Below are 25,109 nucleotides of genomic sequence, written 5' to 3'. Positions count from 1 at the left end.
CAAGCCCTGGGTGCAAGGCTTCCAACTGAATAACACCGCTTTTTGCTTTTCTGTTTAAGTCTAGTCCGGCTTTTGTTTTGAGAAGCTGTTTATCAAGGTTTCGTTGCTGTGCACAGTAAACCTCCTAGTGAGCAGGTCTTGATGCAGTTCTCCAGATACCTGTTTCATCTTGGTGCTGCCTCTTTTCTCGCTGTCTCTGACAGTGGTATCAGAGTGTTGTGATGTAAACCTCACTGTTCTGTCTCCTTGAAAATTTAAGTCTGTTTTTTCTTGTGTGCAGAGTATACTGGAAGCCTTTGGTTAGTTTAGCCTCTGCTCCTGAGTGTTGTGCATGCGTTTTGTGGAAATTGATACAGATGCCAGGCATTTGACTTAGCTGGTTGCTTTTAAATTTTAATTTATAAGCTGCACCTGTAGTGGACACTACACTATGTTGCCCATAGCAAGGGCTGCATTAGCTTCATTGGTGTAGAAGCAAACACAAAATGCTAAGGATCGGATGTATTTTTTTCTGAAATTCTGGAAAATAATTTGTTCTATTCTCCAACCTGGGTGAAAATGCAGAAAGAATGCAAGATGATAAAATCTGAATTTGGGGGAAATTTTTGTAATGTGTTGGTAGATTATAAAGGTAATAAAAGCTGCTTTGCCTGTACCATGGAGGACTCATTCTCTTTAGTCTTCTATGAAAAATACTTTTAAAAGAGTTGAATCTGGACCGGTAAGTGCGTCGAGGAGGTAGCTGTTCAGAAAGAATCCCAACAACTGATGTCTTAGCCTCTTGGCTGTAAAAAGTGGTGTTCATTCCTCAGTCAGGGATACCTGTACACAGAGTGGGTTAGTCTGAATCAGAGGACTTTCTCTGCAGTTTAAAGCCATGTTATAATAGAAAGGTCATGTGGCCTCTGGCTTATGTGCTGAACTCTTTTGGCTAGCTTGAAGAAGCAGAACATTTGGTCCTTGCTCTGTTTCTGGAGCGGACTCCAAGACTGAGGCGGGGGGAACCTCCACCAAATTTTGAGGAATAGCCAAGAAAGATAAAGGTGGTATTAGTAAAGTGGTGCAGAAGTGGTTTCTGAAGTTTGCTTCTGTATCTGAGATACCTTTCTGGCAAAGCGGTGAAAAATTGATCTTGCCTTCCTCTGTAATAGAGGATTCACAGGGAGACACTAGCTTATTTGAGGAAACTATAAATAATGAAACGATTGGAGCAGGAAGGTAATAAGATATAAAGTGCACTAAGGAGTTTGATAATCTGATAGGGTTAATGTTAATTACAAAGTGTAACCTGTGGTTTATTGCACAGCAGGAGTGATCAGCTCAGGGCCTTGCATTAATCCAAGAGACAGTGCAGGTGGTGAGGGTTGCTGGTGGTCGGTGTTTGCATATATACAAGCTTCTTGGTGATTTCCAGAACACCTGTAAAAAAAACCCTACAGGTTGGCTAGGCTGATACTTTTATTGTAAACCTCTGCTTTCGACTGTGTAAATAGAAACTGTTCTGAGCCCTGCTTTGGCCTAGAAGTGATACTGCTGGAGCTGTGGAGCTGTGCTGGGCCACTATTTGGCTCCTGAGTGGGCGAAAACACACAGAAGCAGTGACTGTAAAATGAAATATTAATAAAGCCTGGGCCATCGGTGTAGCAGCTTCAGCTGCAAAGGAGGGGAGTGAGCTGTTGTAGGAACATCAGTGAAGCTGATTACACTGAAAGCAGTTTTTATCTTAGAGATAAAAGACAGCCTGGTGTTGGTGGTGTTTCTTGTTCCAGAGCTCTAGTTTAGCTCCACAACAACCAGCTTTTTCAGCCTTTTACTTATGTCATAATTTGTCCCTCTGCAAATAGGACTGTTGGTTCTTAAGTATTTTAAGGTTGCAGAGTGGCTTCATTAGTAATTTTCATTCACAGAGGAGACTGTTTCATGAGCTCTGTAGCCCATGTTAACTGGGCTGTGAAAAGGTGATACTGCTTAAGGGGTATCTCTTGCTGTTCTTGTCTTTCAGTACTGGTGCTTGAGGCAGAAATTGCTGCAGAACACTTACCTTTAATTATTTAAGTATAGAGAAACCTACCTGTTCACTTCTTCTAAAAAGAAGTGCCATCCAGTTTGAGATCTTGCTTGCCTGGCTCCCACCTGTCTTTGGATGTTTGTAGCTACTGCGTCATGTCTTCTGAGCTCTCACCTCTGGGTGATGTTGGTTTTGATGGTGGTGTACCAGGCTGGCCTGGGAGAAGAGTGTGGGGAAAGGCTGCAAAGTCTTGTGGCTGATTGACACTGTGGTGATCAGGAATGTGTGATGCAAGGGCTTGCAGCCCAGCGACACGGCAGGCCACTGTGACCTCACAGATCTGTCCTGTAAGGTCAGCCTCTGCGATGCTACTGTGTGGGTAGAAAAGCTCTTTGCTCTCCAGTTCGAACCGCATTCCAGAGAAGCTTTCCAGCAGGTCCTGGAAGAAGCAGATGGTCCCTCTGTTGTGGATTGTCTGCCTCCTTTATCTTTGCATGAAAATATAAAGAAGGTGCAGTTCAGATATTGCAATGCCACGTGCCAGGTCAGCTTTTGATGAAAATACGCCTTATGCCAAGGGTAGATCAAGCAAGTCTTTCTATGTCTGTTTCAGTGCAGTAACTTCTCTTATTTTAATCTTAATGGTAGGGCCTCCGGTTTTTTACGTTTTTGTCAACTCCTGTTGTTATGCGTCCTATAAGGCAGAGCGTGTGCTACTGGTTATTTTTAGCATGGAAAATTTTAAGAGCCCACGTGGTCCCATTTAGTTTTGACTGTGCCAGCCTTGTCCAGTTCTCTTTCACCCAGATAGTATTTATTTCCCCGAGCACTGTATCGGTAACTATAGGGTTTGTAGGGAGCCATCCTGGCCTTGCTGTTGAAGCTACATTTCCAATTTAGCTGCCTGCTTGTTTGCTCTGTGATCCATCAGGACAGTATTTAATTCCAGCCTTGATTTCCACTGCTTTTGGGGTCTGGAAGCGTAACCTCTCAAGTGCTGGGGCAGGAGGGAAGTGGAGGAGGCAGGGACCGGCGGCACTGTAGGGTACGTCCTTGCAGAGCGTGGGGGCTCAGTCGCTTGGGAGTTGTCCTTGTCTCTCTTCTTGTAGAGACTTGAAGCAGCTTGCCCTCAGAACAGACCTTCTTGTGCATAGAAAGCCCTGAAAATCTGGAGTGAGTGCTTGCTGAACTCTCCTCTCGGACCTTGAGAACGAATTATCTGGCTTCTCTGTGAACCTCGTGCTGCAAACATTTCTAACCTTATAAGGATGTGTATACTGAAGGATTGTTTGTCCTGGCTAGAGAAACAAGGTGGCTTAAAACTGCTCTGGGACCCTAATGCGAACAAGTAGAATAAGTTGACTCTCCTTGGCTTTTTTTAAGGTAGGCGAGTGTGTGCGTTCATTCTTGTCCTCATTAAGCTGATCTTCACCAGGAGTTTTCCATAAATCAAGTCAGGATACAGATTTGGAGAGCTGACTGACCCCTACTCTCCCCTTGGTGTCTTAATCCCATCCTGATCTACTGTGGGGATTATTTAGCAAGTTGGAAAAGTCTCGTGTCCTAGCTGCAGCTCTCCAGCCGTGCCTTGATATAAGGTGTGACATTTAGACCGGATTCCTGACATGCCAGAGGGAAGTGGAAGTGGCTGGTGGCGTGGGGCGAGCGCGTACAGTGTGTGAGCTCTGCATTGGCTCGGCTCTATTTTTGGTGCGGGACTGCATGGGGCCCTGCATGTTGGGAAACGGCACTGGGGCATCCAGCGCTTCGCACTGGTTCTGGCTTTTGCAAGGCAATCAGTCTCCGGTCCAAAGCCTCTGGAGCTGCTGCACTTCCCCAGCTGGCTCCTCCTGCCTGGAGAGTGCAAGGACTGTCGGGCCAGGCTCCTTCCAGTTTGGCAGTGTTTAAGGCCATGTGATTTGACAAGTTGCCATTTTCTGTTCTGCTGCTGGCAGGAAAATCCCAGGCTTTCTTCCCCCCATGTGTTTAAATGATCCCATTGCCCCTGTAGTCCTGAACTGGCTGTCAAATTGGCAGCGGAGAGAGGGTTTTGTCTCTCTTAAACGTGTTGGAAAATGCACGTGGGCTGTAGGAGCGATCCTGTGGAGGAAATGGAAGAGAATTATGTGCTGCATCTTACAACTGTTCAGTTGAGCAGGTTAAAAATCAGCTATCTTCTAGGCATCGCATAAAAAGTGCCATTGTGACCAGCATATCAAAATCAGGCCACCAAAGTCTTCCTGTCATGTTTATGTAAGGAGACGTTTATTGGTGTTAGCTGTCCCCTAGCTAACCCAGTGCTTTAGGATGTCTGCTGGCATCTTGTGCAGAGCCACTGCCTTTTATCCCTTTCTAGTTGATGGAAGGATGTGGAATTTCCATTTAACACCATCACTGATAGCATGATGCAGCTCTTGCTAAAACTAGTCAAATTAAAAACATGAAATTAAATGAGCTTTGCAAGGAGCAGGCAGCTAATCCACCAGTCCCCACTGATCTAAATATCACAGAAGAGTGAAGATCTTTATCTTAAATGATATTAATGTTTAAAATGACTTAGAACTGTTCTGTCTGCCAGGCTTCGGGACAGGCCTGTCCCTCTGTGGGGCATCCTGCTACTATCTTCCTGCGCTGCAGAGTTGTGTGGGACTATTGTTTGTACAGTTGGTGCAACTTAATAGGGAATCAGATAATAATAGGGCTGTCTGTTTAATCAGGAAGGCTTGCTGGGAATGGACTTAGTGAGCTACGTTAATCTGAGTTTGTGGTACGCCTGTGAGACAGCTTGTAGGGTGGTTCTGCATTAATTGTAACAACTTAAGCAGACAGCAGATGAGCACTCGCGGTGGCTCACAATGTGCCATTGTCCTGTAGAGCATAAATGTGAACCTTTTGTCTTAGGAATGTACAGACTTCACCCTTTCCATTTACCAAGTTCCAAAAACCAAACATCCAAATTATTGCATAGGTTTGTTTTTTTAGTTCCACATCTCAGGTGTCACTGTTAACCAAAAGTTCATCCTCAGCAGTGAGCCCTGCTACCTGACTGTATAAAGCCAGCTGGAAGTAACTTCGATTTAGAAGATATCAAATATGAATGTCCAGTGAACACAGACTCACGTTTCCTGTGTAGAACAACATAGATACCTCATTTGTGATATACTGGAGATGTTACTGGATTTCTTAAATCATGTCTGCAGCTGACCTTTGATTTGGGATTGAGCAAGAAATTTTCTAGTCCCTGTTTTTGCCATTCATTTATTTACTTGCCTCAGTCGTTAGGACTCTGCGGTAAACAGTACGGAAGCAAGGCTGGTGTGCGAGCTAGCTTGGATAAAGTTGTGTTTGCTCCTGTGGGATGGGAGGGTGTGGCTGGAGGAGGTGAGAAATCTGGAGTGAATATTAAATTATCTGAGGCTTGGATGCTTGGTTTGAGCCTGAGGGAGGCATGTTTTGTCCCCCAGTTAGAATGTAATCAGCTCCTCATGAAAGTCGGGGCCCCGAAGGAGAGTTGTACGTGGAAGCCGTGGTCAGAACGCTTGCTCTGATAACAAAAGTTTTTTTCCGGTTGAGACAGACTAAGCATAGTCAACAGACTGACTTGATTGTCTTCTCTTGTCTAAGAAATATTATGCTTCTAAAGAGGAACTAGATAATACTCTTTTCCAGTGGGTGGTTCCCATTTCTAGGACTTCGCTATCTCCTGAAAACAGTCTTTATTTTTGTTGCCCATTGGCAAAAGTCTTGAGGCCTGTTTGGAGAAAAGTCTGTCATGTGTAAGCATTGTTGGACACGTGGTGTTTTGCTTTAATTCCTGCTCAGTGAAAACATAAACTGTAAGTGCTTTGTAGCAAGGCTGTTTAGGGGATGTGGGTAACTGTTTAGCTTTGTGTTCCAGCTGTAGACTTTCCTTAAGGAAAAGGAAAGGCATGTCAGCCCTGCCTTGTATAACCCAGGTGAGGCTTGTAAATAGAGGAGCATAACTGGGACATGAGTCTCAGCGGTGTCCAGGCGGGGAAGGGTTCACACACTTTCTAGAGTAAAAGAGACAGCTTTCAACTCTCAAAAGTCAGAGGAGTAGCAGCTGTCAACATAGTAAATTTAGATGTAGAACAAACTTTGAAGATGGGTTCTTAAGTAGTAGTGTCTCTGTCCAGGCTGCTTTTGCTAGACAAATACTGCTATTATAAGGGTGTTATAGCATATTTCCTATCTTCACTACTGTGAAATCTTTTAGAGGGACTTCTGTTATTGGGAGACACTTGCTTCATCAGGCTGTAGTTGCTCTTTGTTTAGGAATTCTATGCTGCGTGCGTAAAAGTAAATGGAGTAGCTGTGTGTTGCTGTTTAGCTCCTACTTAACTGCAGACTTCAGTCCTGTGCCTGCACACCAGCCTCTTGCAATGCTGTGGATGAGAACGTTTGCAAAACCCTTCACCTTCAATGAGTTATGTTTCGGAAGAGTGTGTCTTGTCAACCTACGAAACTCTCGGGAATGTGATGCTGCCTTTCGAGCGGAGATACACCTGCAGTCTCTGTCGTGGAATGCTTGTGGTATAGCTGTGTTGTGAACCCAGCCTGATGCTGGAGAAACTTGCAGTGCTGGATGCTGTCCTTGTGTGTGGTACTGACCTGCAAAGGTGAGACAGGAGAAAGAAGGTGAAATTGTTTTAAGTGTCAAGGTGAGGTAAGGTGAAATTGATGAGTATAATGGTGAGAAATGTCCAGCTATCCCTAGTCTTAGGTAAGGATCTTGTTCTGTGGTCTGCTGGTAGAGCAGAGATGTGAATTTAAAGAACGGCTGGAAAACAAGCCTGTTCATCCTAATAGAAATACCTCAAGGCATTTATGAAACTTTAGCCTTCCTGTTATCTTCCCTGTGACTATTTTAACATGGTTTCTGTTTCTCCTTCTAGACAAAATTGCTGAGGCTCTGTAAAATGGCTTTCCGCTTCCGTAGTGTCATCCCATATGCCATACCTGGAGTGCTGGCACTTCTTGGCTGCTGGTGGATGTATTCCCATAGAAAAAAGTATGCAAGCTATCATGATGAACAAGCAATAGCTGCTGAAGAAGAGCAGCAAGAAGAAGTGCCAGAGAATGATTCATCACCCAAAACAGAAGCATGTGTTCCTCAAGAAGGAACTTCGGATGAGGAATACCCAGAGAATGAAACCTCGACCTCCCTGCTGTCAGCAGGGTCGACACCCTCTCTTCTGTGTCAAACTCATGAGAGGCCAGATCTCTCACAGGACCTCCCAGACTTGTCAGTAATGACAGTTCAGCCCAGCACCTTTGAGGACGACAGTGAAAAACTAGAAACAATGAAAACTCAAGATGAAAGCAGTGTCCCTGCTTGTGTTTCTCTCCCTCTGATCTCAAAGAGCACAGAGTGTCACAGCAGTGCTGCAGTGAGCCTTATACAGGATTCAAGCTCTAGTGCAAACCAAGATCAGTGGCCATCAGCATCAGTGACACTGACGCAAAAGTCTTTGGGAATCACGGAGATCAGCAACGCAGAGCAGTCAGATGATTCTTCATTTAAGCCCCCTGAGGAAAGCCAGATGCCAGAAATTGTGGCTGGCTCTGTGACAGCCCTTTGCTTGGGATTGGAGAAGGAAGACAAGACCCCACAAGCCTTTCTCAATATTGAAGTTGTATCAAGTCACAAAGATTCTGCAGTGAGCATGTTACCGGATAGTTTGGAGTCTGCCTGTTTGGAGCAGTCCAGGGAAGAAGACATGTCTGAGTCAATTGCCAGTACTGTACCTGTGTGTCAGGAGGACACACAGCCAAAAGGAGATGAATTGGAAAGAGAGAAGATTGCAGGAGTGAGTTTGGACAAGGAAGAAGTTGAGAAAATTGAGCAAGTAGCAATACAGATCATTTCCAAGGTCATTTTTGCAGCAACTGAGGAAGTGCTGTCTGGTTCTGCAGGTGATGTGTCCACTCAGACCTGCCAGGCTGCTGCCAGCCAAGTTGAGAGACCCCTGGAGACGGCAAGCGTTGTTTCCCCTGCTCAGATGCTTGCGGAGGAAGCTACAGTAGCCGATGAGAACATTGCTGCGAAGGGTGATGCTGCGGTACTGACATCCCCGCAGTCTGAGGAACAGGGTCAGAGTGTGACCGATTCCAGCTGTTCAACAGACAGCTGTTTATCCGGCCCTGTTCAGGGAGACACAGAAGACCGTCAGGTGAAGAACCGTGTGTGCAGTGAGGAAGTGCTGTCTGGTTCTGCAGGTGATGTGTCCACTCAGACCTGCCAGGCTGCTGCCAGCCAAGTTGAGAGACCCCTGGAGACGGCAAGCGTTGTTTCCCCTGCTCAGATGCTTGCGGAGGAAGCTACAGTAGCCGATGAGAACATTGCTGCGAAGGGTGATGCTGCGGTACTGACATCCCCGCAGACTGAGGAACAGGATCAGAGCGTGACTGATTCCAGCTGTTTAACAGACAGCTGTTTATCCGGCCCTGTTCAGGGAGACACAGAAGACCGTCAGGTGAAGAACCGTGTGTGCAGTGAGGAAGTGCTGTCTGGTTCTGCAGGTGATGTGTCCACTCAGACCTGCCAGGCTGCTGCCAGCCAAGTTGAGAGACCCCTGGAGACGGCAAGCGTTGTTTCCCCTGCTCAGATGCTTGCGGAGGAAGCTACAGTAGCCGATGAGAACATTGCTGCGAAGGGTGATGCTGCGGTACTGACATCCCCGCAGTCTGAGGAACAGGGTCAGAGTGTGACCGATTCCAGCTGTTCAACAGACAGCTGTTTATCTGGCCCTGTTCAGGGAGACACAAAAGACCGTCAGGTGAAGAACCGTGTGTGCAGTGAGGAAGTGCTGTCTGGTTCTGCAGGTGATGTGTCCACTCGGACCTGCCAGGCTGCTGCCAGCCAAGTTGAGAGACCCCTGGAGACGGCAAGCGTTGTTTCCCCTGCTCAGATGCTTGCGGAGGAAGCTACAGTAGCCGATGAGAACATTGCTGCGAAGGGTGATGCTGCGGTACTGACATCCCCGCAGACTGAGGAACAGGATCAGAGCGTGACTGATTCCAGCTGTTTAACAGACAGCTGTTTATCCGGCCCTGTTCAGGGAGACACAGAAGACCGTCAGGTGAAGAACCGTGTGTGCAGTGAGGAAGTGCTGGCTGGTTCTGCAGGTGATGTGTCCACTCGGACCTGCCGGGCTGCTGCCAGCCAAGTTGAGAGACCCCTGGAGACGGCAAGCGTTGTTTCCCCTGCTCAGATGCTTGCGGAGGAAGCTACAGTAGCCGATGAGAACATTGCTGCGAAGGGTGATGCTGCGGTACTGACATCCCCGCAGTCTGAGGAACAGGGTCAGAGCGTGACCGATTCCAGCTGTTTAACAGACAGCTGTTTATCTGGCCCTGTTCAGGGAGACACAAAAGACCGTCAGGTGAAGAACCGTGTGTGCAGTGAGTCCCAAGGAGTTGACCGGACTCCTGTGGAAAACCATGGAGGTTCACTGGAAAAGTCACCTGTGGTTATGGAGGACTTTGGGTGCAACACATACACATCTGAAGGTGGGACAAGTGTGGAGGACTCATTACAGAACACAATGCTGTCTGTCACATCAGGCCAGCGTTCAGACTCACTGAGCATATCTGCAACCCAAGACACGTCTGCTGAGCAGACCTCAGTACCAAGTGAAAAACCTCCTACTCTGAAGCTACCTGAAGACAGCAAAGTGCCATACACTAATGGGATACTGAAAGACGATGGTCCAGACTTGCGTCATGAGTGTAGCAGGGCAGCACAGATGGATGGAGATCACTCAGGAGGTAAGGGATTTGAAAATCCTCCTACAAAAACGTGGTGAACTAGCATTTTATGTGCTGTAACCCTTTTGCTTCATAACATGTTCAGATAAATCCTCCTCATGTTTAACTTTCCCAGCAGATGAATATTTAGCCCTCATGTGCAGGTGGGTATGCATTTGCTCTCAGAATTCCCATCTCTGTAGGATCCAGTGTTAGCTGGGTGATCTTCAGGGTATACTGCAAAGGGGTGAAGAGGCTGGTCCCCTTTTCAGCACAAAGCTTACTGTCTAAAGCTAAGCATGTGCTTGGGTAGCCCAGTGAAATGGACCATGTCCGGAGGTAGGCCAGGCTGTTGAACACCTTGCTGGTTTGAGAGCTGTTAATACAAATGGCTTCTGCTTCATTTTAGGCAGCCTCTAGTAAGCACTGGGTTCTTATCTGTGTTTATGGGCTGCTGCTGAAAGGAAGCTGTAAGGCAGGTTTCTGAGGTGCTGCTGGGTGAACCAGGGAAGTGCTCTGATGAATTGTGATAAAATCAGTTGGTTGCAGACCAATTACCCTGAAGCCTTTTTGCTTGGAAGGGTAGGTGCATGCCAAGAAATCCCAATAGGGAGCAATGTTCAAGGAGTTTGTCCATCTGTCTCCGTTGCTTTTGCCTTCTAGATCCTGGATGGTGTGTGCCTGGTAGAATACAAAGCTGTTTGAGCAAATGTTAACCTGTGTGACCTTGGGGATGGATGTTAAAATCCTTTATAGGACCCTGTGGTGCCAACAGCCCTTAATGACAGGATATCTCTTGTAATTGCTACAAAGTAGTTGGAACGCTGCTTGTTGCAAGACATGGGGATTGAGTTTGCCAATAACTAAGGATTAAACCCTCAAAACATTTTCACTAGTGAGAGTAACCATAGGAAGAAAATGGTTTTGCCTTGTGAATGCTGGTGTGACAAGACGGTACAAGACTGTGTTGTGGAGCCTGGTGATGACAAGGGCTGAAAGCTCTGCACTGAGACAGCTGAAGGGTAGGGAGAGGGGATATAGCAGGTAAAGTTGATAATGTGGCTATGTTGGATAAGAGGTCCTACAGCTGACCTTCACACCCAGGCTGAGACTTAAATCCTCATCCTTGTCTAGGAAGTCTATGGCAAACAGCTGCACTGTTTGCCTTTGACTTTCTAGGCAGCTGTGCTGTGTTACTAGTTAAGATGTGGCAAATGTGAAGCAGCTGTTGGGTTTATTTTTCTTTTTGGTCTTGCACTGGATAGTCTGAATACTTGCAAGCAAGTGAGGATCTTCATGCTTCTGCTTGTTAATCTGGAGGAAGAATCAACTTTGTTACACTGACTGTATCTGGGATCTGATCAGGACAAAGCTGTTTGAGTTTGTCCCCTTCCCAAGTAGGAGTGTTCCTGGTATTGGCTGATGGTTTGGGAACAAAACATAGCTCATCTCTGGCACCTTGTTTCTTCAAGCTTATGGCAGTCCCCTACCACAGCTAGTAGTGGGCACACCCGGCACTCGGGTCACAGTGCAACCTCTGTTGGGGCAGGAACGTAATGTCAGTGCAAAGAGCGGATGAACAGGTTGTGTGTCCCTCCCTGCATGCTGAACTCCCTGTGAAGAGCCCTGTTTAAGCCATGGGGAAAATGCAAAATACCTTCCTGCAGCAGCAGCTCAGTGTTGATGTTAGCATAGCTCTCATTTGGCTGGTAACTTTGACTTATAGTGTCTTGTCTCTGCTGCTGTGTAAGGTGTCACCATGTTCAAAGGACTCCTGCTGAACTCGGGCCTCCTTCTGTTGCATTCCCAGAGGTGTGCATGTTTTTCTCCAGGAGTAAAAGGAAACTTTAAGTAGGCTATGTGTGATGGGACTTTAGCCTGTCTGAAATACTGGAGAACCTGATACAGGAACATCCCAACTGAATGCATAGGAAGAGCTCAATGTAACCTCTCTATGAAATGATGTATTTTCATGGCCTTGTGTCTGGTAGCTGGATTGTATGGATTGTCTGAATGCTGACACCTGTGCATCTCTTGTAGGTTTGGATGCAAATAGCATGGATTTTATGGACAGTGGTTGTGCCATGAGGAAGACAGTGACTCACCAGAACTGTAAGCTAGGAGGAGAATCCAGCAAGTCCGACTTCGTTATCTGGGAAGTAGAGGTCCCAAAGGTAAACAGCCACTGGCCTGCTCGCGCATCCTGCCCTACATAGCCATCTTCTGGTTCTTCCAGTCTGGTACTGGCTCAGTGCCATCCTAGGGAAATCAACAACAAATCAACGAGGATTTAAGCATTTAGCTCCCATTAGGACTCAACAGGAGTGAAGAGCCAGTACACGATTGTAAACAAGAGGCATGTCAGGGCTATGCTCAGGGTAACGCTGATTGTTGGACTCATTATTCTCCATTATCTTCCACCCCGATCTGTTAGTCTGATGCTTTGAAAGCATTCAGAAGGCTTTGAGGGTACACAGTTAAGAGCAGGTCATGAATTTTTTTCTTTCCACTATGTAGGAGGGTTAAGTTTCAACTGCCTGTCCAAACCCTTCCTCACAAGCTGAATGCTCATCTGAGCTATTCTGTGGAGCTGCTGTGTCTCTGTCTTTTTATAGTGAACTTTCTTTTGGGTTGAGAGAGAGATTATGTTTTTTAGGACTATGTTCATACCTTCTTCCCTGCTTTGTGTATGCAAAATCACCTGGGGCTGTCCTGCACAGCATTGCTCTTGCAGTTCTGCTTCTCAGCAGACCCAAATACTGACATCCAGTAATGTGAGACAGCAGCTCCCAGCAGGATAAGCATGCTGCCTTGAGCGCTTGGATGCTGTGAGCCCAGTGAAGACATGTAACATGCGTTATAATGGATCAGTAAAACACAGGCTAAGGAAGCAGTTCTACAGCAGAAAGTGGTTAGTGAAGACAGGCTGTCGCTTTTCTTAAAGTGGCTAACTTTACATTGTATAGGATTATCCATACTGACTTGGGACCAACACTTCTGCTCTGGTATCTGGTCTCTGACAGTAAGTGGTGGCAGATGCCACTGGAAGAGTAGAAATGACAGGGCTTGCACATTACTCTTGCACAGCTGTCCAGGGACTCTGTAGTCTAACGGGCATGGTAGCCTGGTTTACTTTCCTGTGAATTTGTCTACTCCCTTTCTAATCTAATTAGCTTGTTTAAAAATTGCTAAAACTTAGTATTTTGTATCTGAGTGAAAAATGCATGTAGCATGCTTTTTAAAAAAAAAAAAAAAGTGGTGGGAGACTGGGAGAGGATATGACTTTACTTGACTGTAGGAAGAAAGTAGCCTTTACCAGGCCTGGTTTTGTCCCATTGTGCCTTTGTGTTGTTCTACAAAATATGAAAATAGATCTACCAAAATGAGCTGTGCTTACTGATCTGTATCTACCTTGACTTATCACAGACCAGCTGAACTCTGCACTGGTCCAGCAATGACTTATATTTATCCTGCCTGGCTCTATGCTATAAGAACTGGGAATGTGGGTGAAATAAGCCACAGAGAACAGTGTTGTTTGATCTGTGTTTCTCTTCCTGACTGCTGCTTTCTTGTCTCTTTCATAAAGGAATTAGTTGGCCGCTTGATTGGCAAACAAGGAAGATATATGAGCTTCTTGAGGCAAGCGTCTGGTGCCAAAATTTATGTCTCAACACTACCTTATTTCCGTGACTCCCAAGTCTGCCACATCGAAGGTAAGTGGAATGTCTCTTTATTCATGGTCTAATATGTAGCTTGGGGGCCTTAACTAGATGGGCAAGGAATTTAAAAAGATTTAGTGGCTTCATGAGTCCAGTGCTTTACAAAACTTTTCTGCTCAGTGCTGTTACAGTAGAGGTATATGCCAAGTCGCCTGTGCCTTGGCATGTGAACCTTCTCTTCTAGAGGTGAGAATGCATTTTAACATCTTCGGCTGCTGTAGTTTAACCAACACCTTTTGCAGGATCACTTCAGGCTTGAAGGAGGAGCTGTGGGATGTGTACCAGCAAATGCAGTCTTGACTGTGAAGGATGTTAGATTAATTGCGGCTGAAAAATATCTGCGAGTGAATTGGGTTCATACTGGAAGCTAAGCTGTTGAAACTGGGGCCTGACAGTCTGAGTTGCTCATGTTGGTCTGATATCAGTTTACGTGGCCAATCTATTAAAACTTAAGTTGTTGATGTAGCACAGAAGGCTTCTGGAAGCTATATTGCTTTACATGGTGGGGGTGTCCTCGGCATATCCATTCTACAGATTTTCTGCGGGATTTTTGTCTTCCAGGCTCCCCGCAACAAGTAGAAAAAGTACTGAGCCTGATTGGCCAGAAGTTCAAAGAGCTGTGTCTCACCAACATCTACGCTCTACCTCCACCAACACCGCTGACACTTCATTCCCTCCTTATGACTGCCTGGGTAAGTCCCAGCTTGCTGGCTATGCTGATGTCAGGGTGAAAGGCTATTGTTGGTCACTGTTGTCATAGTATGCTATATCCACATGGCTGGTTCACAGATGCCCTCAAAAACATTCCGTTTTGTGTGGCTATCTGTTGTCCAGCTTGTGTAACTGTTACAGATCAGATTTATTTATCTGTTCTTCCACTACTGTTTCCATTCTGCCTGAGCTGAGAAATGTAGAATGAGAGAATCATTTAGGTTGGAAAAGACCTTTAAGATCATAGAATCCAACAGTAAACCTAACGCTGCCGAGTCCACCACTGAACCATGTCCCTAAACACCACGTCCACAGGTCTTTTAAATACCTCCAGGGATGGTGACTCAGCCACTTCCCTGGGCAGCCTGTTCCAGTGCTTGACAACCCTTTCGGTGAAGAAAGTTTTCCTAATACCCAATCTAAACCTCCCCTGGTGCAACTTGTCCTATCGCTTCTTACTTGGGAGAAGAGACTGACGCCCACTTCACTACAGCCTCCTTTCAGGTAGTTGCAGAGAGCGATGAGGTCTCCCCTCAGCCTCCTTTTCTCCAGGCTGAACAACCCCAGTTCCCTCAGCCGCTCCTCATCAGACTTGTTCTCCAGACCCCTCACCAGCTTCGTTGCTCTCCTTTGGACACGCTCCAGCACCTCAATGTCCTTCCTGTAGTGAGGGGCCCAAAACTGAACACAGTATTCGAGGTGCGGCCTCGCCAGTGCCGAGTACAGCAGGACGATCGCTTCCCTACTCCTGCTGGCCACACTATTTCTGATACAGGCCAGGATGCTCTTGGCCTTCTTGGCCACCTGGGCACACTGCCGGCTCATGTTCAGCTGGCTGTCGACCAGCACCCCCAGGTCCTTTTCCGACAGGCAGCTTTCCAGCCACTCTTCCCCAAGCCTGTAGTGTTGCATGGGGTTGTTGTGACCCAAGTGCAGGACCTGGCATTTGGCCTTGTTGAACCTCATACAATTGGCCTCAACCCATTGATCCAGCCTGTCCAGGTCCCTCTGTAGAGCCTTCCTACTCTCAAGCAGATCAACGCTCCTGCCCAACTTGGTGTCGTTTGCAGACATATTGAGGGTGCACTCGATCCCCTCATCCAGATCATTGATAAAGATATTAAACAGACCTGGCCCCAATACTGAGCCCTGGGAAACACCACTTACAACCGGCTGCCAACCGGGTTGAACTCCATTCACCCCAACTCTTTGGGCCCAGCCATCCAGCCAGTTTTTTACCCAGCGAAGAGTACACCCATCCAAGCCATGAGCAGCCAGCTTCTCTAGGAGAATGCTGTGGGAAATGGTGTCAAAGGCTTTACTAAAGTCTAGGTAGACAACTTCCACAGCCTTTCCCTCATCCACTAAGTGGGTCACCTTGTCATAGAAGGAGAATCAGGTTAGTCAAGCAGGACCTCCCTTTCATGAACCCATGCTGACTGGGCCTGATCACCTGGTTGTCCTGTATGTACTGTGTGATGGCACTCAAGATGATCTGCTCCATAACCTTCCCCAGCACTGAGGTCAGACTGACAGGCCTGTAGTTCCCTGGATCCTCCTTCTGGCCCTTCTTGTAGATGGGCGTCACATTTGCTAACCTCCAGTCAAATGGGACCTCCTCGGTTATCCAGGACTGCTGATAAAGGATTGAAAGTGGCTTGGTGAGCACTTCCACCCACTCCCTCAGTACCCTTGGGTGGATCCCATCCGGCCCCTCAGACTTGTGTGTGTCTAAGTGGTGTAGCAGGTCACTAACCATTTCCCCTTGGATTACGGGGGCTTCATTCTGCTCCCTGTCTTCCAGCTCAGGGGGCAGGGTACCCGGAGAACAACTGGTCTTACTATTAAAGACTGAGGCAAAGAAGGCATTAAGTACCTCATCCTTTTCCTCATCCTTTGTCGCCGTGTTTCCCCCTGCACCCAATAAAGGATGGAGATTTTCTGTAGCCCTCCTCTTGTTGCTAATGTATTTATAGAAACACTTTTTTATTGTCTTTTACGGCAGTAGCCAGATTAAGTTCTTGTTGGGCTTTCGCCCTAATAATTTTCTCCCTGCATAACCTCATGACTTCCTTGTAGTCCTCCTGAGTTGCCTGCCCCTTCTTCTAAAGATCATAAACTCTTTTTCCCCCGTGCTGCCCCCCCCGCCCCGAGTTCCAGCCAAAGCTCTCTGTTCAGCCAGGCTGGTCGTCTTCCCTGCTGGCTTGTCTTTTGGCACATGGGGATGGCCTGCTCCTGTGCCTTGAAGATTTCCTTCTTGAAGAGTGTCCAGCCTTCCTGGACTCCTTTGTCCTTCAGGGCTGCCTCCCAAGGGACTCTGTCAACCAGGCCCCTAAACAGGCCAAAGTCTGCCCTCCAGAAGCCCAAGGTAGCAGTTCTGCTGACCCCCCTCCTTCAGTCCTGACCCCCTGACTTCTCCGAGAATCAAAAACTCTATCATTTCATGATCGCTATGCCCAAGCCGGCCTCCAACCATCACATCACCTATAGGTCCTTTTCTGTTCACAAACAACAGGTCCCTCACCAGCTGTGTCAGGAAGTTATCTTCCCCACCCACCAGGAACCTCCTAGACTTGTTTCCTCTCTGCTATACTGTATTTCCAGCAGACATCCGATAAGTTGAAGTTCCCCATGAGAACAAGGGCTAGCAATTGTGAGGCTTCTCCCAGCTGCTTATGGAATATTTCATCTGCTTCTTCATCCTAGTTGGGTGGTCTATAACAGACTCCCACCACGATATCTGCCTTGTTGGCTTTCCCCCTGATTCTTACCCATAAACACAACCCTATTGTTACCATCATCAAGCTCTAGAAAGTCAAAGCACTCCCTAACATACAGAGCTACCCCACTGCCTCTCCTTCCTTGCCTATCCCTTCTGAAGAGTTTATAGCCATCCATTGCAGCACTCCAGTTGTGAGTCATCCCACCATGTTTCTGTGGTGGCAACTACATCGTAGTTTTCCAGCTCCTCCTGTTTGTTGCCCATGCTGCGTGCATTGGTGTAGATGCACTTCAGTTGGGCTATTGATCCCGCCACCTTTTTTGGGGGGAGAAGCCCCAATTCCTACATGACCATTCTCAGGCCCTTCTGTGGTTTCTAATACATCAATAACCCTTGCATCTTTGCTGCCGCATGGATCTCCAGCCCCTACCTCCACTGAGATGGCAGACCGAAGGACCTTGCTAGCACACCGTCCCTCTAACATTGGCTTGCCACCCCCAGGCTTATCTCTAGCAAGCCTGGTTTTATCCCTTTCCCCCTTCAAATCTAGTTTAAAGCTCTTTCAGTGAGCCCTGCTAACTCCTGCGCAAAGATCCTTTTTCCCCTTTGAGGCAGGTGTACCCCATCTGTCGCCAGCAGGCCTGGTGTCGTGCAGACTGACCCATGATCAAAAAACCCAAAATTTTGCTGGTGATACCAGGCTCGGAGCCAGTTACTGATCTGCTGGCTCTTCCTGTTTCTTCCCTCATCATTCCTTGCAACTGGAAGGATAGAGGAGAACACTACTTGTGCTCCTGATTCCTTAACCAGTCGTGCCAAGGCCCTGAAGTCTCTCGATTGCCCTTGGACTGTAGCAGAATGTTTTACCAGACTCTGGTTAATCTCATGGATTTGCACATCTGGCCTGGTAGGCTTTTACCTACAGACTAGATGTTTGCCTAAGGAAACAACACTTCAGTCTGGAGCAGAATTGATTGTCTGCCCGCTCTGCTTAAGGGCCACTTGCTGTGAGGTCAAAATGCCACACTGATCTGTTGCTATTACTGGTATAGACTAGATATAAGGAAGAAATTTTTTATGTTGAGGGGGGTGAAGCACTGGCACAGGTTGCCCAGAGAGGTGGTGGATGCCCCATCCCTGGAAATGTTCAAGGTCAGGTTGGACGGGGCTCTGAGCAACCTGATTTAGTTGAAGATGTCCCTGCCCACGGCAGGGGGGTTGGACTAGATGGCCTTTAGAGGTCCCTTCCAACCCAAACTATTCTGATTCTATAAATCCTGAAGCCGGTCTTCTCAATGTTTTACTTCCTTATGGTATTTAATTACACTTAAAGGAGGTTTTCATGACAGTGTTTTCATGCTTCTTTTGCTATATGGATACTTAAATCATTTCTTTTCTTATATTGGGCATCTAGAACCTATAAAGTAACTGTGCACATAATTGTCTCCATGGATGTGAAGACAGGCTTTATTCTGGAGAAGTGAATTTATGCTGGGAAATTAAAGGCATTTTAGATATATTCTGAGCACAGTAATGCTCGAAAGCTGCCCAACACAATGGCTCTCTAGCAGCCAGAGCAAATTACTTTGAAAATGAGACCTCTGTGACAAATCTTGGACAATCCCTGCAAAGATTACCTTGATGTTTAAAACCCCCGTGGGCAGGGAATCCTTGCAAGTTGCACTGTGTTGATAGTGCAGCATGACTTGACCTGCATCATTTCTGACTCTGCTCACTGATCTCTTGGGTAAATAAGTCTTACAGCTGCTCTGTGCTGATAGCCTTTCTGTGTACAAGATGGGCCCCACCCCAAGTCTGATTTCCTTTAGAACAGCGTGGAGTAATAGTTGAGTAGCTTTCTGCTCCTGATCCAAAGCAGCCTTTGGAAGTGAAATACCAGAGTGCCAGGGCTTTTCCACCCGTGGCTGTAAGCCGTAGGAGTTGCTGGTGGAACATGGAGTTGCTGTGAATTGAAGCTTGCGTTGCAGTAAACACTAATGAGAATTGCTTTCTTCCACATGACAGCTGTTCCTCCCAGATGGAGTCACTGTAGAGGTGGTCGTGGCAAACCAAGTCGATGCAGGGCACATGTTTCTACAGCAGCATACACACCCCACTTTCCATGTCCTGCGGAGCCTGGACCAGCAGATGTATGCCTGCTATTCTCAACCTGAAATTCCAACACTGCCAACTCCAGTAGAAGGCAAGTAACTTGGTTGCTCACAAATTGTTCAGTTGTGAAACTTCTTCTAGGGTCATGCAAAAGCCTGACGCCCCTGAGTTAGCCTTGGGAAGTTTCCCAGTGGATGAGAATGTGATAGTTCACTTGTCACTTCATCTTTTTTTAAGCTGCTGCCAGAGTACAGATGTTGCTCTGCTCTTCCTTACCCCACTCATCCCTGGAGTACCTCCCCAGACACTTTAGTTGCATGTTGAAATTCAGAATGAGAGAAAGTCTTTCTCAGGTTATTTCTGATCAACTTGGCATCTGGTGAATTTTTGCTGACTAAGTGTGGAACTACTCCCAGATCTTCGTAGTGTCACTGGCTGCATATGGTGTAAAGTGGAGGGTGCATCACATGGAAGGGTTATTAGCGCTTACTTTCCTTTTTGGAGACAGACCTCACTGTTAGTGACCAAAGGCTGGGAGGGAACTGGATACCTGGGTAGAATAGCATGGGTAGTGGCAGACAGAGACTTGAGAGTAAAACCCACCTCTCCTGTGTCCCAGCTGCAGGCCTTGTCTGACGTGGGTATGGGTGGTGTTGAAAGAAGATGGAAGCAGCATAAGAAATTCTGTTGATTCTCAGTAGATAACTGTGCAGTACTGCTAATGCCTGAAGTGCTGATTTCTGGAAATCCACTTACACTGAGCCTTTCTTCTCTGTACTCTTATGTTTTGCAGTCGGTATTATCTGCGCGGCTCCAGGCCTGGATGGGGCATGGTTACGGGCTCAAGTTATTAGCTACTTCGAAGAGACCAATGAAGTGGAGCTCAGATACGTGGACTATGGAGGATATGACAAAGTCAAGATTGACACACTCAGACAAATCAGGTCTCTAGCTCCTCTTCCATGGCCTGAGGCCATATCTGGCTTGAATCTTCATCAGAGGCATCCATATCATTTGAATTACTTATAGGTTTTTCCACAGCTGAAGCGGGAAATGGTAGAAAGGTTTGTCTCAGCAGTGGGTGTGGATTCCTTGGGAGCACAGCAAGCTCTTGCAAGGCTTTTTTGAAGGGGAGCGGAGAGGAAATGGCAACTTCTGCCGCTTCAGTGTGGAAGCTGAGCAAAAAGATGCCTTCAGGAGCCCCCAAAGAGTAGTTAATTGATGAGCTAGGAATAAGATTCAGATTCTCTATGTCCCAGCCCCATTGGCTGGGAGAGCCATATTGGATGAGGGTTTTCTTACACAAACTCATTAAATACTTGATTGTGCCCCGGAGGTGGGAGAAAAGCAGTACAGCCTCCGTTATGGAGGTGGCTTTTGCTTGGAGCCCCATCCAACCTGGCATGCTAATCAGACAATTTATTGCTGCTGCTTAGATTGCTGGGAGGATAGTCCGATTTATTTTTTTTTACTGTCATCAATTTTAAACTGAATTCCTGTTAGATCAATTGATTAATCAATGTCACCTTAAAGAAAACAAGAGTAACTTAAAGCCATGTTCTTATTCTGATTGATTCTCTTTTCTTTAAGGTCTGACTTCTTATCACTACCTTTCCAAGGAGCAGAAGTTTTACTAGACAACGTGGTGCCACTCCCAGGTAATGGAGCTCTTGAGATGTACTGTTGGTGCTCCTCCTGCAGGTTTAAATGGATGCCAACTGTGTACAGGCAGTGATTCCGTCTAAACTTCCTCCTATTGCAAGCACAAGCTCTGATGTGACTAGAGCAAGGATTGGAAAAATTGTATTTTTTTTTCATTCGAAATGTGCTAGCATAGCATAACCTGTCAGACTCCAGGGGAAAGATGATAAACGTCCAGGCTTTTTCCTGCATGGAGGAGAGAATGAATTACTTTCCTAAACAGCAGGTTGGCAGGACTGGCAGGGTATAGGTGAAGTAGCTGTAACTACTCTGCCTTCTTTTGTCATAGAGTAGCTGTAAATGCAAACTTAATTTTTAATCTGCTAGATAAATATCTGACATTTTCCTACTAAAATGACTGATGTGTATAGTTCTGTGTTCGAAAGACTACCCTCTGAGCGCTGGAAGAATGTCAGTCACTGCCTAGAAATGTTTTCTGTTTTGCTTTTCTTCCCCCCCCTTTTCTAGTGGTGTTAGAGATGCATCCCGTGTTGGTGTCTAAAAAGCTGCCCTTCTGGGTGCAGAGGGGTGTCTGTAGGAGCTAGGGGTCAGGCCAGGTTTCAGCGCTGGGGTTTGTGGCTGGCAGGACTCCAGGAGGTACAGGCCCTGCCAAGACTGTAGATGGATGGCAAGGTTTAAGCTGCTTCTAGCAGAAGTCAGTGTGTTGCGTGTTCCCTAAGGTAATCGGCCTCCTTCAGTATTTGTGGGGTTGTAAGGGGTTCACTTGCTGCTGGAGATGGCCTCAGGGTGGGGAGCACAAAGGAGAAACTCTGTTTTGCAGCAATTTGGTAGGAAATAAGCAACTTTCTTCCAAAATGAAAACACTTATGTCCGGTCTACAGTGTAGATTGTAACTGTATTGCCTGGGACACAAGGGTTTCCTGCTGCACTACAGGTGTGGAGTTAGCAACAGTGCCCACGTAAGCTGTGCAGGCCGAGAGGTTTGAGCTGCCAGTGCTTGCAAAGAGTGCGTTTGGCCCTGTTCAGGTGCCAGCCAGCCTGCCGTACAAATGCTTTTAAGTTCCCTTTTACAGTACTGCACTCTGTGCAGGGTCAGTAAAGTCCTGAGGCCCCTGAGCTTAGTTTATTAAGGATCAAAATACTAATGGCAGCTCAAAGGTACTGCAGAAATATACTTTTCTGTCTTTTTTAAAGCTGCCTAATTCATCAGGCACTTATGTTCACATTAACTTAGCTAGTGGCTTTAGAAAGCATTTCATCCTTCCCTTCAGCAACACAGCAGGCATAATACTTGTGTGATCTCCAGCTTAATAGACTGGTTTCAGCAAATGCCTACAGCAACAGTAGGTGAGGATTCTCTGGCCTAACTTATGTACGAGGTCAGACAAGATTAGCTTAATAGTCCCTTCTGGCCTTTAAAGCCTGTGAATATCTCATTTGTTTTCTCCTGCTCTCTTCTTTCCAAAGACGAAGATCACTTTTCATCTGAAGCCGACGCCGCTGTTAGTGAGATGACCACAGGCGCAGTCCTGGTGGCGCAGGTACGAGAGCTGCCTGGAAAAGTCTTGTTGCTGGTTTGACTGCTGCTGTTATCCTCTCTGCCCCCTAGCATACTGTGTGTGTTAAAATCAAAAACAAAGCCAGAGCCTGTAAGCCTGGCTGCAGGGCAAGGTTCTTGTTGAGAAATCTTGGTGCTGAGAACTTCCCTGTGTAGCATCAGCACCGCTCAGGACTGTGTGGCTGGGAAAGGTTGAGTATTCCCTCTTGTTACTGATGCGGGCAGGGAGGAAGGGCACCTGAATGGGTTTACAGAGCACAAAGTGGCCTGTTGTCCAGCAGATCGAGTATTCACCTGGGTCTGCACTGCTTTGCCAGTCTCAACTGTCTTTGCAACACTGACGTCTGGGATCTGGCCTCTGGCTGGCCGGAGGGAGAAGTAAGGCTTCTGGCAGTGTCCCACAGGCTTCTGCATGCAGTGCCTGATCTCAGTGAAGAGGCACTTACCTCTTTTGAAGTGCTTCTAGCAGTGGCTGTAGCTATCCACGTAAGTTAATTGGGACGAGTGGGAAGCAGGGAGCGTTTGTGATGCTCAATCTCATAGCTTCCTTTGGTTTAACGCAGTGCTCAAATGCATCACTAATTCTAGCAAGGGCATGGATTTGAGTGACTAGAGCAAACTTGCCAGCAGGATGTCCCAGCTGCCTGGTGGCAGTAGCTACATTTCCTCTAGCCTATGCATAAGTTCAAGTATTGAGCATCTGATATGCAGTGAATGATGCTAGCCTTGCATCCCCAATAGCTCAGACCAGAATTGCTGCACACTAATGTTTTCTTTATGTTTCCAGGTCACAAATTATGACAGTGCAACAGGTCTGCCACTGATACAGCTGTGGAACTTGATGGGAGATGAGGTGTGTATGTTGACATACCTATTTTTTCAACACTGTTAGGGTTTATGATTATGCAGACTTTTTATTGTTGATTGGAACTTGCTGATGTTTCTTGCTAGTGGTTTGTTCACCTTTCTACTTTTTTTTTTTTCACCTCCCTTTAGGTGGTGTCGATAAACAGAACTCTGGTGGAAAGAGGATTTGCTCAGTGGCTTGACTACTAGCAATGACCTAGATGCCTCGATAACTCTTTCTGCAGAGAACAACAAAAGAAGAAATCTTGTTTTGCACTGTTACAATTTGGTTTGGCAACTTCTTGTAAAGAAAATCTGTTCACACCTGTGAGCAGAGTTTTTTTGTGGTCCATTGAAACTCATTTTGCTCAACTGTTACCATTTCATTAGAAACACATACCTCTCTCAGTGAAAGGCAGGGTGTTAAAAGCCATAATGACAGATACTGTAGCTTTAAAGCAAAAAATCCTCCCTGGCCTCTACTCAAAAGTTGAATGGAAAAAACCTTAAAACCTTGGGGCTTGCTTGAAGCTAGCAAATGCCCCTGAAACGTTAACTGTAGTTGCATTTTTGTTCAAGATGTATAATGCCCCATGAACTTAGTGTCTGCTTTTCCTAAAAGTTACATTAGTTGTTCTTTTTTAACAGGCTCTGTCTATGAAATTAATTAATGTTATTAATGAATATTATTAATGAATTTAATGTTCAGTTATGGATTTTTTCTATGTTGTGCCACTAACCTGCACAAAGAACATTCATCTTGTCTTCCTTATGCCAGGAGGTAGATGAATTGCATTCGTTGCACTTACTGTGGCACATATCTCACTGCAGTTGTGGTTTTTAGGCTTGATATGCTTAAGGAAGAAAGCTGCTCTATGCAGATGCTTGAAGTGCAGGATATGTTACCACTACAATTTTTGCTCCAAAATGTCATGTATTAAAGAAGAGAACTGATTGCCAAGCCCAATTGTAGTTTATATTTTTCTAGCTGTGCAAGTCTGTAAATATATATAAGAAAATGTAATATTTTGTACAAGAAAAACACTGGAAACAAAGGGAACTTTACAGAAACTTTTTCACACCAAAATGTCCTATGTAGGTAGAACTGGTTTGGAGTGCATTAGGGTAGCTGACATATTTGGAGCATCTGAATGTTGGGAGTGTTACAGCTCTGCTGTATACAGGATTAGTATTCCGTTAGATTGCTGTCTGGTTTGACTTGTGCTCACTGCATTCTTTGCTATGTTGCTGTACAGATCTGTTTAAAAAAAAAAAGTAACAACTTGGCATTAATATTGCAGTGGTGTTCTCTCTCAAATATTTTTTTCTCCTTTTTAGATATCTATTACATATTTAAAATTTTGCTCAAGTTATTTAAGCTGGCTTAATACTCTTAAATACATGCCCTCTAATGTATATCATTTTAGATATGTATTGAGCTGGGATTTATTGCTGGCAGAGAAGATTCTTGCCAGAAAATGTTGATGTAGTTAGTCCTTAGAAGTTTTTTCAGGTGGATTCAAGGATGTCCTTACATCCTATAAGTTAACATGTCAGTGCATCACACATTTGGACAGTTGCCTACAAAAGCATTTGGTCCAATCTCTTCTGATATGTTATGGTTATATCTTTTTTTGAGTTCTCTCCTATTTGGTGCTTATGATTTAATGTTCATGTTTGCAATAACATCCAATGTTTGGTAAGTCAGTTAAATCTATAAAACATATATCCTCTTGGAATGTTTCTTTCCATTTCAATTAAAGTTCGAATTTTAAGCTGTCTTAAACTGTGATGACTGAGAGCCTTCATTTTCTGACCTCTTGCGATGTAGGGTTGGGAAGGGGCTCAATGGGATAAATGGGTGAGATAAGATCCTGATGGCTTTTCAGCAGATGCAGAAAGGTCAAGCTTCAAATCTCCTGGGGTTCCTTTTACTTCCAGCTGAAAACTGGGGGGGGTGGAGGGGTGTTATGATTAATTACTTATTAGAAAGCCTTGGTC

The 25,109-nt window shown here is 46.0% G+C and overlaps 1 protein-coding gene across 4 annotated transcripts in view; it reads left to right on the top strand.

Annotated features, from left to right (window-relative positions):
- The window catches only part of AKAP1 (A-kinase anchoring protein 1), a 29,436-nt gene extending 4,542 nt beyond the window's left edge, over nucleotides 1-24,894 (top strand). For all 4 annotated transcript variants that reach the window (XM_076354860.1, XM_076354857.1, XM_076354859.1 and 1 more), the window contains 10 exons: nucleotides 6,925-9,799; nucleotides 11,819-11,952; nucleotides 13,365-13,491; nucleotides 14,059-14,189; nucleotides 18,956-19,133; nucleotides 19,836-19,986; nucleotides 20,633-20,700; nucleotides 22,172-22,245; nucleotides 23,050-23,115; nucleotides 23,259-24,894. In XM_076354860.1, coding sequence (XP_076210975.1) covers nucleotides 6,949-9,799; nucleotides 11,819-11,952; nucleotides 13,365-13,491; nucleotides 14,059-14,189; nucleotides 18,956-19,133; nucleotides 19,836-19,986; nucleotides 20,633-20,700; nucleotides 22,172-22,245; nucleotides 23,050-23,115; nucleotides 23,259-23,318 — 3,840 coding nt within the window. In that variant the 5' untranslated portion in view covers nucleotides 6,925-6,948 and the 3' untranslated portion in view covers nucleotides 23,319-24,894. The remainder of the gene's footprint in view (nucleotides 1-6,924; nucleotides 9,800-11,818; nucleotides 11,953-13,364; nucleotides 13,492-14,058; nucleotides 14,190-18,955; nucleotides 19,134-19,835; nucleotides 19,987-20,632; nucleotides 20,701-22,171; nucleotides 22,246-23,049; nucleotides 23,116-23,258) is intronic.
- The last annotated feature ends 215 nt before the right edge of the window (nucleotides 24,895-25,109 follow it).

This window comes from Aptenodytes patagonicus, chromosome 17, assembly GCF_965638725.1.
Source record: "Aptenodytes patagonicus chromosome 17, bAptPat1.pri.cur, whole genome shotgun sequence".
Classification (NCBI taxonomy): Eukaryota; Metazoa; Chordata; class Aves; order Sphenisciformes; family Spheniscidae; genus Aptenodytes; species Aptenodytes patagonicus.
The sequence above is the reverse complement of the archived record's forward strand: the minus strand, read 5'-3'. Positions and strand labels throughout refer to the sequence as shown.